Genomic DNA, 15,913 nt, shown 5'->3' with positions numbered 1-15,913 from the left:
GATGGAGTGAAGAGGTATATGAGAGAGGGGGGTGTGAGCTGGAAGCAGGGCAGTGAAATGGCAGGGGACAGGGTGACATAGAGGCGATTTGCTTGTGGTCACCCTTTACAGGACTAAGGTGTCTGGTAATAAACTGACAGATAGATTATTCCTCGGGTGACACTGTAACCCATCCCTAATCCTGCTAAGGGTGGCCGCCAGTGCCGATCCTAGCTTTTCTGAGGCCCTATGCTGGATCTCTTTTGGCGCCCCCCCCCCCACTCTTTATTTACATTTCTCCCTCTACCCTATATATTCACCCCTCAAGTTATACCCCTATCCTGAGCAACGTAAAGTAAAAAACTTGCACTGCATAATCTTTAATTCTTTGAATAAAAATAAAATAATGATACCTTGTGCGAAGCTACAATTTACAAGTAATTATTACTCAGATATATCATCATCATCATTCAGACCTCCTTTCCCACCCTAGGGCAGGGTGAGGAGTAGCAACGTACAGACAGCCCAAATTTGCCCAGACCAATGGGCCACGCTTCCATTCACTCATCATTCAAGCCCCCGGAATCCTGGCTCTATCGGAGATATATAAAAACAGAAATGATATATAAAAACAGATATATAAAAACAGAAATGGTCATTGCCATATAACTCCATGGTGGCAAAAAGGCTACAGCGTATATATATATATATATATATATATATATATATATATATATACTGTAAGATTATGAACTACAACTATTAGAAAAGGAAAAATTTATATCTAAAATGCTTAATAGTGGCATACAGGTTGCAACAAAAATATTGAAACAAAACCTGCAACATCAGTAAAAATACCATTATGATCGGTAATAATTCTGAAATTTACACCACAACGCTGTAGGCTCTTATATATAAGTAATCATAATCCACAGAAAGTTTGAAGATTCTAATGTTATACTATAAATAGTGATAATGAATATTATTATTATTACAAGAGGAATTTTAGCAATGAATTTAGACTATCACCCTCCTGCATTTTCTTGAAGCGAAGTCGTCTATTACATCATCAGAGTTAAAATGCTTCTCTAGCTCTCGTTGATGCTGATGACAGCAAGTGAAATGAAAAAGTTACCATTCGCCTCCATGGCACCCCCAATGGCTGTCACCCGGGGCGGGCCGCCCCCCTGCCCCCCCTTAGTGCGCCACTATCTGGTTATTAGGGGGGTTAGTTTTTGCGGTAGTATGGCGAACCAATTAACCAAAATCAAGGGGGTTTGATTTTGTTGGAATAGACTGGTGTTTACACTTGACACCATCACTGACACTTGCATCTTTCTTAGAAGCCATAGCCAGGGTTAAGTATAAGTGAAATGAGGTAAGAAGAAGACAAAATTCTGGGATCACACCAAGACATGCAGTGTAAGTAATCCAAGTCATCACACCTTCACTCAACATTATGTGTGGCCGTCCGGTAAACTGTTCTCATTTTCACCGAGTCTGGCATCATCAGTGATGTCCTCAGCACCTGTACTGTTGATGTAAATCCTCTGCACTAGGTGAGCCTCTATTACATTATCTTGAAAACCTATACAAAAAGACATATCCAGTGATGGGGAGTTTTATCAATGATATAGGTGTTGAAGACATCACTGATGGTGCCAGACTCGGTGAAGTGGAGTATAGCACCAGAATGCAGTCCACAGAACTTAAATAGATAATTCAAAATAATGTGCTTACTCTTGCAGATAATAACTCCATAAGACCATTTAAAATTTTTATTCAGTGATCACCATTATATCAGCCTTTAAGATCCTGATCTGTCAAACTGTGGAACAACTGTGCATGATTAGCTATGCGTGCAAGCATATCTTTAGAGTGAGTGAATCTGACACATGGCCCTCGTGAATTTTTTAGGCATTCTGATGAACGAAGACCTCCATTTACAATTTTGTTTTTTGGCCTACTTCTTAGCTTGGTTTTGAGAAGATTAACTTTGCTGAATACTCTTTCACATTCAGCATTGGAATATGTGGCTACAAAATTTACCGCCATGCTAGCTTTCAACCCAAAATTATCGTACCAACCGCACGATAATAGAAAATGGTATCGTACATCATTCCAGAGGCAATGTTATCGTAAACAAACGATAATTATCGTATGTGTGGCAACACTGTCATCGACTCGGCTGATCTGCAGTGCAGCACTCAGGATTGCTATCAGCATTTAATGTTAAATCCAAGTAAACAAATTTCTAACTACTGTACCACTAGTTTTTGTTGCTCAAAAAGACTAATATAATTTTTGCCTGCAATCATTCAGTTATTACTGTTTATACAACGTTCATGCAAGTGGAACCAATTAATCAATATAAGCACCATTCTCAACTTACTTCATAAGAAACAGAGGCTTGAGTGTTGCAGCTGCACGAGGCTTACATGAAGGAGTGTTAGTGCCAACTTTAACATGTGGATGTGAGACTAAGATGTGGTATGAAAATGAAAAGCCAAGAGTAAGAGCAGTGGAGATGGGACTGCTGAGGAATGTATGTGGAATACAGAGGGTGGATAGGATACGAAATAATGTGATTCGTGAAAGATGCGGAGTAAGGAAGTCGGTGGACACCAGAACTGAAGAGAGTGTACTGAGATGGTATGGTCATGTGGAGAGAATGGATAACAATAGAGTGGTGAAGAAGGTATATCTGAGCGAATTCGAAGGAGGGAGGAGGCGAGGTAGGCCAAGGAGGTGGAGAGATATGGTGGATGAATGTGTGAGGAAGAGAGGTTTGGAAGTCGGTGAGGCTAGGGAACTGACAGGAGATCGAGCTGGCTGGATGAATTTTGTGAGGAGATATGCATGATCAGGGATTTTTGGCACCCCTTTTTAACGTGGCAGCGTCTGGATTGACTCTGTTGGATATGATATGCGAAGCTACAGAACGTGGTGAATGTTTTGGGCGTATCCGATAGAGCCAGGATTCCGGGGGCTTGAATGATGAGTGAATGGAAGCGTGGCCCATTGGATTGGGCAATTTTGGGCTGTCTGGACATTGCTACTCCTCACCCTGCCCTAGGGTGGGAAAGGAGGTCCGGATGATGATGATGAATTATTTAGTTTTTTTGATACACATCCTGAGGACGGGAGGCCTCACCATCGATTGGAGGCCCTACGCCCTGAGCGTAGTGAGCGTATAGGAAGGACCGGCCCTGGTGGCCGCAGACAAAACATCTCCAAGCTGCTCTGTCACCCACCATTTGACTGCCCTCCCCCCAACTCACTCCTTCCTCCCTCATATACCTCTCAACTTCATCCCTCCACCTCATCCTTGGTCTCCCCCTGCCTCTCCCTCCCTCCACTTCATCTACATACACCATCTTAGTCAGTCTTTCATTCTCCATTCTCAGGCAATCACACTGGTAAATTACAACTCCAGGGGTACATTCTGGAGGTGAAGCAAGTTATCTGTGGAGTTCTGCCATTCACAGGCAAGTATGTAAGGAATCTCCCCATGAATACTGTACAAAGGAACCACTGTATATTCTTACCATCTCCTCTTTTATTCATCTCGGGACAGACTTCTCACACCATCTATCTATTGCCAGACACCTTAATCCTGTAAGGGGTGGCCACAAACAAATCACCTCTATGTTGCCCTGTCCCCCGCCATTTCATTGCTCTGCTCCCAGCTCACACCTCCCTCCCTCATATACCTCTCCACTCCAACCCTCCATCTCATCCTTGGCCTTCCCCTCCCTTTCCCCCCTCCACCTCGCTCACATACACTCTCCTCGTCAGTCTCTCGCTCTCCATCCTCTCCACATGTCCAAAACACCTCAGTGTGTTTCTCCCAATGCTTCCTATCACATTCACACTGGAGGGGTTATATATAGCATTAAGTAAAGCCTTCCATATGAGAGGCCTTTGCAAAGTTGTATAAAATCATTGAGTAGTGGCAAGAATAACTAAATAGGCTAACATTAGTGGACATGACTGACATACTCTAGATGACTCCAGGATTTGAGCGGTAGTGTCTAAACCACAAGTCGTTCCAACACAAAAGCTCTCCAACAGGACCAAATGATGATGATGATGATTATGATGATGATGATAATTATGAAGATGGCAAAAAAGACAACTGATGACAACAATAACTATGATGATGATGACAACAACAAAGATGATGACCATGACGACGACGATGATGATGATGATAAGTGTTACCTGTAAATCTCCCAGTTCCTGCTTAACGATGGCAGCCTCAGAAATTCCAGTGGGTGAGGCCTCTGGTGGGGAGCTGGGAGGGGGGGATGAGTCCCCACCCTGCTCCTCTTCTCCTCCTCCCCACCACATTCTTCTCCTAGAATGAAATGGTTACATTAATCTTCCTTGAACACAAAAATTTTAAAGTAATTGTTTTGCAAAGAAAAAAATGCTGAACTGATGTTTCTCCTGGAATACAAAATGTTAAAATTAGGGCTTCTCTTGGAGTAAAAAGGTCCAATTACAGTGAACTCCTCTCAATTACAGTCTTCTCCTACCACAGAAGTGTTTGCTTATTTTCCCACTTTCCCCAAACTACATCCTTGTCCTAGAATAAAATGTCAGACTGGCTTTTAACACATCTTTTCTCCAAGAATACAAATGCTAAAGTAACTCTGCTCCTCCCCATCATGTTTTCATCACCATTATCATCACCGTCTCTTTATCCCACCTACAGATGGGGTGATATACGGGAGAGAGAGAGAGAGAGAGAGAGAGAGAGAGAGAAAAAAAAAGTACAGGAAAAACTGGCCACAAGTTTTCCCAATGAAAAGTGCCGCTCTCAATCACTCACCATTCCAGCAGCCAGAACACTGACTTAACCTCACAGCCATAAACATCCACACTTACGTGCTTCAAACTACCGATCGGCTAAAGTCAATCCAATGATTACCATTTCACTGGAAAAGAATAAGGTGCCAAACCCTTGTCATACACTCCTCTACAAAATTCATCCAACAAGCTCAGTTCACTGTCAATACCCTAGCTTCATCACATTCCATACCTTGCTTTTCACACAATCATTCTCTCTGACAAGTGGAGTATGTTTTCACCCATGTTTGTTTGTTAGTTTGTTTGTCTGCTAGCAGAATTATTCAAAAATTAAAATAGATTTGGACCAAATTTGGTGGGTAGATAGCCCATGTCCCAGGAAACAATTGATTAACTTTTGGGACTGATCCAGATCATATTACAGTTTCTGGATCCAGAAAACACTTTTTGCGAAACCTTAATCAGTGATGAGGAAACCTAACCCATTATAAAGAGTGGTTTGGAAATTATGTTGCCCTTGTTGGAGAGATGTGCTCCACTGAGTGTCCCTCTAGCTTAACATATCGATCCACCTTCTTGGCCTGTCATGCCTCCTCCCACCCCCAAACTCACTAGTATACCCTTTTCACCACTAGTCACACCCATTTTCTCCACATGCCCATAACATTTAAGCACACTCTCTTTGACTTTGATGTCTAAACACTTCCCTACTGCACATCTTTCACATATCACACTATTCCATATTCTATCCATCCCCTGCACTCCACATATATTTTTCAACAGCTTCATTTCCACTGCTCTTCCTCCTTACATTTAACTTGCATGCCACATCATAATCTCACACCCACATGTTACAGTAGGCACAAAAACTTCTTCATGCATGCCTCTCACAGCCACCACTCTCAAACCTTTTCAAGGCCTTCATAGCACCAGAAACTTTCCTTCATTGAGCTACTCTATTTTATACTCCCATTGCACAATTTACCTCTCTTCTCTATCATTGCACCCAGATACAGTACTTAAACCCCCTCAACAATCTGAGTCTCTCTCCATTCATCATGTCTACAGATTCTGAGTCACCTTCTCTTTCAACAACGTCACTTTGCTCTTATATTTACTTTTGGAGACTGATGCTCATGACATCCACAAAACTGCACCAGTCTACCAAGTTCTTGTCCACTTTGGTAAGCAACACAGCATCATCTTCATACATCACATTTCAGATACTCCACACTCGTCATTCATTACCAGTGCCATCCCTCTCTCCGCGACTTTTTACCTCTCAAACAAACCCGATCAGGTTCTGTACATATTGAACAGCCATGGAAATACCACGCAACCATGTCTCACTCCAAAACTTATCTTACAAATTCACTCAGATGCCAACCTATCCTTAAGTATGCTTCATTACCACCATAAAATCTCTTAACGGCAGTCAACAGCTTACCATGCACACCATACATATGAAAGCCTTCAATAATTCCTCTCTGTCTACACCGTCATATGTTTCTTGCAAATCCACAAATACCTGATGATTTCTCTCACACGCCTTCTACACTATCCACCATCTGACTCACTGCAGGTATCTGATCCACCATCCTCTACCACTCGTATAGCCACAGTGTTTGTCACGCACCAGAACTTATGATACAATATATCCCTTACTTTCTCTACGATAATCCTTCCATATACCTTTCCAACAACACTCCAGAGATTTATGCCATTTTTGTACTCACTTTGCTTGCTTTCACTCTTCTACAGGGGTAAAATCAGGAGCTTTCCCAATCTACTGGCACAGTTTCTCTCATCCAAACTCTTACATATCTCAAACAAATACTTCATTCCACTCTCCACAACACTGAATCATCTCTGCATACACCTCATTAACAAATGCTGCTTTTCCATTCGTCAGTATCATCACAGCATTTCCCACAACTGCCATCCATCATCCAATCCTACATTGCTCCATGAGAAGTGTAGGAGCCTGGGGCTAGGCAAATTGGCCCTTACATTCAAGATGAGAGTGAGCAGTCTCACTCATCCCTGAGTGGCATTACGTGAGCAAAAATCCATATAAATAAGTCACTGAATGCATGGATTTCCCCACCCCACCTTCTGATGATTTTATTCAACTTAGGATACTGTTAACTCCTCCAATCCAATGACAATTTTTTACTTCCTTACTTTATTCTTGTCACCTCTATGTAGGTCTGCTAAGCTTAGGGCAGATGCCTTGCAATGATGGGGAAGGGAATGTGTCCCTCAAACTCCACTACTGTATTATTTAAGTTTGGTGCTGGTGAAGGATGTCTTCATATGGTAGCACTGATATTACTAGTCACACAAATACCCTTCACCTCCTTCCATAACTGCTGAAAGGAAGATGGTGGTCTGCAGGAAAATGGCAACTTTAGTCTACAATCTACTGGGTTCATGTCCTGATAAGCCTGGGCTTAAAATTGCCACTACTACTGGTAAGTCTGCCAAAAGCTAAATAAAACAGTCAGGGAGAATACAGTACAGGCAGTCTTCATTATTAATAAGGGATGAGCTGTAAACTATCACACTTTTATTAATTATACGACTGATACTGCAAATCTGGACAAACTGGCATATCAACATCACAGACAGCAAACGAACTTTTAATCAATATATTCTTAATAGCATCTGTGCAGTCTGGTGGGTGCACAAATGCCACATGTTGTGTGGTAACCTTAAGTATTACTTAGTGTGTGGTTTAAACTAGTACACATAAACATCGATTTAAGGACTAAATGGGGAATCAACTTGACCCTTACTTGAAAATATCCATTGTTTTACCACATATAAAGACAATCTTATTATGAAATGCAATAACTCTTTCACTTATCTTATTTATATGATTATAAATATTATTTTACAGGTACTATATAAAAAAACATATTAATGTATATAACCAAGACATTACATATAATTTTTTAATGGTCTTGTCCATTTTTCAGGGAGAATATGGAGTCCCTTATATCCAAAATCCCTTAAATGGAGGTCCCTTTAATCGAGGTTTGAGTGTATATTAATTTTGTACTGTACTTTAGTTTACTTTTGCACAAATGTTTAAGATGAAACTTCGTGGTTCAAGGACTGCCTGTAGTCTATCTATCTATCTATAGCCCGACGCCCTAATCCCGCAAAGGGTGACCGCAGACAAAACGCCTCCAAGTTGCTCTGTCACCCACCATTTGAGGGCCTGTAGTACCGGCTGCAAACCTAGGCTTACCTGAATGTAAACCAAGTGTACTGCAGGCTAAAGTTGCCCTATTCCTGCAGTCCACCATCCTCCTTTTAGGGGACAGGGAGGGAGATGAGGGACGTTTGTAAAACTGGGTGGCAGAGTTGCCTTGGCTATATCAGTGCCACCGTGTGAAGGAGTCACTCATCAGCACCTGGGGATAATATAAAAGAATAAAACTAAATAACCCAAATGGGAGGGGGAGGCCAAGGATGAGATAGAGGGATAGAGTGGAGAGGTATATGAGAGATGGGGGTGTGAGCTGGGAGCAGGGCAGTGAAATGGCAGGAGACAGGGCGATATGGAGGCAATCTGTTTGTGGCCACCCCTTACAGGATTAAGGTGTTTGGCAATAGATAAATGGTTAACTGAAAATGAAGACCATATGTAACCCGTCCAAATCAACACAATATTGTATCTCTAAAATACGAATTAAACTGGCTATACATTAATGAGACATGGGACCTCCTCTCAAATATTTATAATCAAACATAACTCTGGAATGAATCAGACTTCAATAAATACAGTACCGGTATACAAAATCCTTGGGCTAAAAACACTGAAACTTGAAAATGAAAACAAAAATAATTTTTAAAAAACTCAAGAAGGGCTGTGAAAAAAAAAAAGAAGCTTTCCTGTTAACGAATGAAAAACAATTTGATGACGTGAATTGTGTTTATTATCTTCTGTCTTCTCTTCATTTTTTAGAATTTATGCATAACTCCCAAATTAAATGTAAATAACTAATACGATACTAAGAGCACTAACATCAGGCTTGTTGACATCAACGTTAATATTTCACTTAAAGCAATTGGTCGATGTTCCCTACATGTCAACAAGTGGGTTGGCTGAGAGTTTGTGCCCCTCCCTGTAAAACAATTAACTCAGATAAACGGCCACCCCTTACAGGATTATGGCATCTGGGTACAGAGAGATAGACAACAGGTTGATTCAAACACAAAACTGATTCATTCCCAGGTTGTTCCCATTAGGTTAGAATAGGTTGTTAGGTTAGGTTTACTGAGATGAAATGATTGGTGATGAATTAACCTTGGGATCAAATCAACCTGAAAGCCCTAAATGGTGAGCAGCTATATTCCTACAGAGTATGTGTAAAAGCTATGGAATTTCATACAGCACACCCTCATTTTAGAACGACGCTGTATTTAAAAAACCTACCATACATCAAGTAAACTACGACATAATATGGGTTCAATGGCAGATCCATTTTTGGCAAAGAGTAACTCACTCAACAAAGTCTAAACTGGTTGTTATTTCACTTCACTGGACTGCACTTGCTGCTTACCAACAATATAAGTATAAAAATTAGCTTGCAACTCACCTACACTGGTAGTTACTTCACTTCATTAGCTGCTTGAACTCCAGTCACACTACTATTCCATCACTGACATTAACATACCTGACAGTGATTGAGTTAAAGGCTGTACGCTTTACAAACAACTACGGTACCATAAGCTTGCATGCTGGCAATCATATACACAAAAATGACAATTGTACATCACCCAGTGAAGCTTCAAACAGGATCATTATGATCACATTAGCAAAAATGCAATCACATAATGAAAAAAGGTCCTAACTTTTTTAGTTACTGTATAAGCAATTACTGTCACTACATACCAGTTCACTGTGGCACAAGGTCTGCTGTAATTAACAGCTTCAAAGTTACTATCTATCTATCTATCTATTGCCAGACGCCTCAATCCCATTTGGGGTGGCCACAAACAAATCGCCTCCAAGTCGCCCTGTCCCCCGCCATTTCACTGCCCTGCTCCCAACTCACACCCCCCTCTCTCATATACCTCTCCACCCCACCCTCCATCTCATCCTCGGCCTCCCCCTCCCTCTTCCCCCCTCCACCTCACTCACATACACTCTCCTCGTCAGTCTTTCACCCTCCATCCTCTCCACATGGCCAAACCACCTCAGTGTGTTCTTCATAACGCTTCCTATCACATCCACATCCACACCACAACACTCCTTTATATCCTCATTCGTCAGCCTGTCTCTCCATGTGACTCCACAGGCTCCTCTTAAATAACTCATTTCCACTGCTCTCACTCTTGACTTGTGTCCTTCCAACAATGTCCAAGCTTCACTTCCGTACGTTAGAGTTGGTATCACAATACTGTCATGTAGTAACTTTTTCACTTCCATGCTCACTTCCCAGTTTCTTATCACTGCTTTCAAAGAACCAGCAACCTTTCTTCCCTGCTGTACCCTTTCAAGCACTTCACCCTCCAAACCTCCATCCTTACTCATCACACTACCCAAATACTTAAACGTACTCACATTTTCCAATTCCTCACCATCTAACCTCGCTGTACATTCACTAACTTCACCTCTCTCAAAGACCATCACTTTACTCTTCCCTACATTCACCTTTAGGTTCCGTTTCTTACACACTCTCTCAAACTCATCCACCAAGCCTTGCAGCTCCCCTTCGTCTTCACTCAACAACACAGTATCATCTGCAAACAACAGTACAGGGAGTTTCCAAACACTATCCTCTCTCACCAGGGCCACTCCAACATCCACTACCCTACCTTGTACCTCTTTTATTACCCCATCCATGTACAGATTGAACAACCATGGAGACATGACACATCCCTGTTTCAAACCAACTTTCAAAGAGAAAAATTCACTTAGTTCACCATCCACACGCACTGCAGCCTTCGCACCATCGTACATACTCTTCACAGCATTCAACAACTTCCCATCTACTCCATATATTCTTAACACTTTCCACAATCCTTGTCTATCCACCCTGTCATATGCTTTCTCCAAATCCATGAAAGCCGCATACAACTACTTTCCCTTCTCTAGAAACTTTTCCACTAAAGATCTAAGAATGAATATCTGATCTACACAACCTCTTCCCTTCCTAAAGCCTCCCTGTTCTTCTCCAACTAATTTCTCTGTTCTTTCTCTAACTCTGTCTATAAGTATCCTACCATACACTTTTCCTATTATACTAAGAAGACAAATGCCCCTATGATTACCACACACTTCTTTTTCCCCTTTTCCTTTGTACAAGGAATAATTATACCTGACTTCCAATCCTCAGGGACTCTACCTTCCTCCCAGGCCAATCTGCACATCTTCCACATCCATTCTACTACTATCTCTCCCCCATGCTTCAGCATTTCACCACACACTCCATCAATTCCTGGGGCTTTCCCGATTTAACTTTCTTCATTGCTTCCACAACTTCTATCCTACTGATTTCTTCCTGTCTTCTCACCTCCCTCCTTCTCCCAGCCATTCCCCAGCCACTTATACTCGCATTACTTCCATCCTCTACGTTCAACAATTCCTTAAAGTGTTCTCTCCATCTGCTCACTTTTTCTCCCTTCTCCACTAGTAATCTACCATTTTTATCTTTCACTCCCCTGCTAACTTCACTTCCACCCTGTCTTACTCTTTTCACTTCTCTCCAGAACATTTTCTTACAGTCCCTCCACTTTACACTCAAATTCCTTCCAAATTCCTCATCCACTCTCTTCTTACTCTCTCTTACTAATCTTTTCACCTCTCTCTTCCTTTCCACATATAACTCTCTTCCGCCTCTCAACTTCTTCCACGCCCTATTTCTCATCCATTCACTGTATGCTTTCTTCTTTTGTGCCACAGCCTGTTTCACCTCTTCAGTCCACCACGCTGTTCCTTGCACCCCCCTCCGTCTTCTCTTCCTTCCACACACCACATCACATGCTGCACATATTTCTTCTGTAAATATCTTACACACACCTTCCACGTCTCCCATCTGCTCCAATTCATATTTGCCCAATCGTTCCTCCACTTCTCTCTTATACTCTGCCTTTTTCTCATCCTCTTGTAACCTTTCCACTCTCCTTGCAACTACTCCTTTCTCTCGTCTTTCCCTTCTTTTATTCCTCCATCTCACTTGCATCCTAATTCTGGCCACCACCAAGTAGTGGTCAGAAAGTCCACTCCCCCAACCTCTATACACTCTTGCATCCTTTACACATCTTCGCATCCTTTCATCCACACACACATAATCAATCATTGCCTTCCTTTCATTCAGTTCACCACCCACCCTTCTTATCACTCGCCATGTATATCTGTGGATCATTTTATGCCTGAAGAGGGTATTGGCTATCACCAACCTCCTCCCAGCACAAATGTCCACTAACGCACTCCCATTCTCATCTATCTCAGCAGGCACACCCCACTCACCAACTATTCCATCCACCTTCACATTACCAACTTTACCATTCATATCACCAATCAAAAACACTCTCTCATTCCTTCCAAACTTTTCCATGCACACTTCCACATTTGTCCAGAACTCTTCTCTCACTCTTCTAGCACGATCTTGCGTTGGCGCATACACACACACAATCGCCCACATTTGTATTCCAACTTTCAACTTTACCCACACAATCCTTGACCCAACTGATCCATACTGTCTTATGCTCTTCTTCCATCTTTTACTCACAACTATACACACTCCTTCCTTTGCCCTCTCATTCTCATCTACTCCTGCACATATACCCCATCCATACTCCCATTCTCTCACACTTTCTCCTCTGGAAGTTACACATTCCATAATATTAAAGCTGTCATTCTATCTATCTATCTGTTGCCAGACGTCTCAATCCCATACGGGGTGGCCACTAACAAACTGCCTCCACGTCGCCCTGTCCCCCGCCATTTCACTGCCCTGCTCCCAGCTCACACCTCCCTCTCTCATATACCTCTCCACTCCGTCCCTCCACCTCCCCCTCCCCCCCTCCACCTCTTTCACATACACTCTCCTCGTCAGTCTCTCACCCTCCATCCTCTCCACATGGCCAAACCACCTCAGTGTGTTCCTCCTAATGCTTCCCATCACATCCACATCCATGCCACAATGCTCCTTTATATCCACATTTGTCAGCCTGTCTCTCCATGTGACTCCACAGGCTCCTCTTAAATACCTCATTTCCACTGCTCTCACTCTTGACTTGTGTACTTCCAACAACGTCCAAGCTTCACTTCCATACGTTAGAGTTGGTATCATAATACTGTCATGTAGTAACTTTTTCACTTCCATGTTCACTTCCCTGTTTCTTATCACTGCTTTCAAGGAACCAGCAACCATTCTTCCATGTTGTACCCTTTCAAGCACTTCACCCTCCAAACCTCCATCCTTACTCATCACACTACTCAAGTACTTAAATGTACTCACATTTCCCATTTCCCCACCATCCAGCCTCACTGTACATTCACTGACTTCACCTCTCTCAAAGATCATCACTTTACTCTTCCCTACATTCACCTTTAGATAGTTCATTGATTTAAAAAATACGAAGTGAAACTGCAGGAGTGCTCCCATGCATAAAATTTACAATTATGTTTTTTCCTCAGGAAACATAAAAATGACAATGATCAGAGGGATAGTCAGTGCGTCCTTGAAATGTGAGCCCTGGGGAAGGGGGGGGGGCTAGGATTAAGATTGAAGAGTCGAGAGGAAGGATGGGACTGTAGTGTATTGATGCTGTGATGAGGAGGGGTAGACTGAGATGGTTTGGGCATGTTGAGAGGATAGAGGATGCGAAAAGTGTGAAGATCTGGGGTAGGGCTGCAAGAGGCCTGGGATGAGGTCATAGAGTGTGACCTCAGGTATAGGGGAGTGAATAAGGAAGCTGCCAGAGATCAAGCAGTGTGGTGAGCTGCTATTTTGGTTACCATGGTTGACGCATGCAAGTACGGTACTGTATGCTGCAGTACGGTACTGTATGCTGCAGACTGAATAAACTGTACAAAATATAAATTTAAAAAATTACTTAATCCTACAAGTTGTGAGGCTGAAATTAAGGGATAATGTATAGCTGAAGCCACAACTGGCTCTCAAGTAGCTTGAAGTGTTTTCTGTTTTTAAGCCACAACTGGATCTCAAGTAGCTTGAAGTGTTTTCTGTTTTTAAGCCACAACTGGATCTCAAGTAGCTTGAAGTGTTTTCTGTTTTTATCTCATCAACAGCTAAAACTTCTCTTCTATGACACTTCCATCACAATGACCCCTGGGGCTATTAATGACCTCAGCGATGGGGAGGAGTTAACCTGCAACAAAAGTGTCACAGAAGAAATCTCAGCAAATGGTACAACGTAAATGTACAACACTTCAAACTACAGTAGACCCTTATTATTATCCGCGGAATTTGCATCCGCGGATTTAAGTTTCCGTGGATCAAACTTATTTTAATACTATATAATACACTGTAACTTAATTTGAAACTGGCGTACAACACGCACTTCTTTCATTGCTACAGTTAGCATACTCGCACCCACGGACATTCCCGCCACTTTTATTGTAAACACCAGTCAGTTCAGTACTTATGTCATCATCACCCTTCTCATGTTTACAACTCTACTGTATTTCATTGTGTAAGTGAAAAATGGCTCCCAAGAAATAAGTAAAGGATAAAAGCAATCCTTCTAAGCCAAACAGAGAGCATAAGGAGTTATCACTGTCAAAGAAAAGGGTCAGACTAGACTCACAGCTTACCCACAGTACTGCCACACAACTCGTCACCTCACCACATTGGCACTGTACGAACTGCACTACAGTCATCGTCGCCATCATACAGCAATCATCGTCATCTATGCAGCAATCGTCATCATTGTACGAAGGTTATGAAGAGAACACAGTCTTTTGGTGAGTGTTAAGTATTTGTAAGATTTTAAAGTATGTTTTTATTTTTTCTGGGATGTGCTTAGTTTATGTGGAAATAATATGCCATTATGTGACAACTACTTGAGTATCCACAGAACTTTGCCTTCCACGGGAGTCTCTGGAACCTAACCCCTGCAGATAAGAAGGGTCTACTGTACATATATTCCTGTTGTGGCTTCTGCTAAATATTTACCAAATTGTTAGAAATACCCACCTCATCCCTTTAACAATTTCAGGCTCCAATAAATCACTATAAAATAAATAAAACTGTACAGTTTCAAACAGGAATAAATGAAAATAAGACATTACATAATGACTGTACAGGGGATACTATATAAAACACTGCCACTATATGATTGGTTGGAGTAGTTACAATGTTATTTTAAACTGGATCTAGTTCTGTGGTGCTCTTTACTAGACGATAATGGTTGTCTGTTAACCTAATCCATCCTTACCTTAATCACAGGCTGCTACGACTCTGTTCAGATGAATTAAATTTGGTCTACCAACGGAAGGAATAAGCGAAAATAGGGTGTCATCCGAACAGCGGAGTGTCTACGTGGAATTTCCTTGGCCCTAATTTTCACCACATTTCGCTTCCTAAACCGTCTATTTCATGAAAAAACTTAGACGATTGTAAAAAAATTTACCTGTGTCTCCGATCTACACGTGACGAGCATCACCACGAGGGAAGAAACTTATAAAAATCATAAAAATGATGATGCATCCATGTAACTAAGTAAACAGCTGTTCTTACCCACAACACACAACACCAGCGTTGCCAGCGCAAAGCACCGCTAAAGTGGCGCTCAAAAGTATCCATAACGACATGTAGATTGAAATATTTGTTGTTGTAAAGGTATACAGAGTACTAATACAACAAAAGAATGTGGGTGAAATGTTTATTGTTGTAAAAGTACAGGGGACATACAAGGAATACAACAAAAGGAGGTGGTGGGTGTTGTCGCACACCTCAAAGAAAGGTATTCGGCGGACAACAATAGGCGGTAGAACGTACCTCACACACACACACACACCTCCAGCAAATAGATGTAGTAGCATACACTTAGTAGGTACGGAACATACAGTAAAATGAAAGGGGATCCATATTTCATAAATACAGTAAAGTAGCAATATAATGAAGTGTGAGCA

The 15,913-nt window shown here is 41.8% G+C and overlaps 1 protein-coding gene across 1 annotated transcript in view; it reads right to left on the bottom strand.

Annotated features, from left to right (window-relative positions):
• Positions 1 to 15,470, bottom strand: part of LOC145403080 (uncharacterized) — a 60,474-nt gene extending 45,004 nt beyond the window's left edge. The window contains exons 1-2 of the mRNA XM_080274914.1: positions 15,412 to 15,470; positions 4,204 to 4,339 (exon numbers count right to left, since the gene is read on the bottom strand). Of these exons, the coding sequence (XP_080131040.1) occupies positions 4,204 to 4,332 (129 nt within the window). The 5' untranslated portion in view covers positions 4,333 to 4,339; positions 15,412 to 15,470. The remainder of the gene's footprint in view (positions 1 to 4,203; positions 4,340 to 15,411) is intronic.
• Positions 15,471 to 15,913: the final 443 nt, after the last annotated feature.

This window comes from Coenobita brevimanus, chromosome 60 (genome assembly GCF_032717465.1).
Source record: "Coenobita brevimanus isolate Jiangsu-jjx chromosome 60, ASM3271746v2, whole genome shotgun sequence".
NCBI lineage: Eukaryota > Metazoa > Arthropoda > Malacostraca > Decapoda > Coenobitidae > Coenobita > Coenobita brevimanus.
Note: the sequence above shows the minus strand (reverse complement) of the source record. Positions and strands in the feature narration are given on the sequence as shown.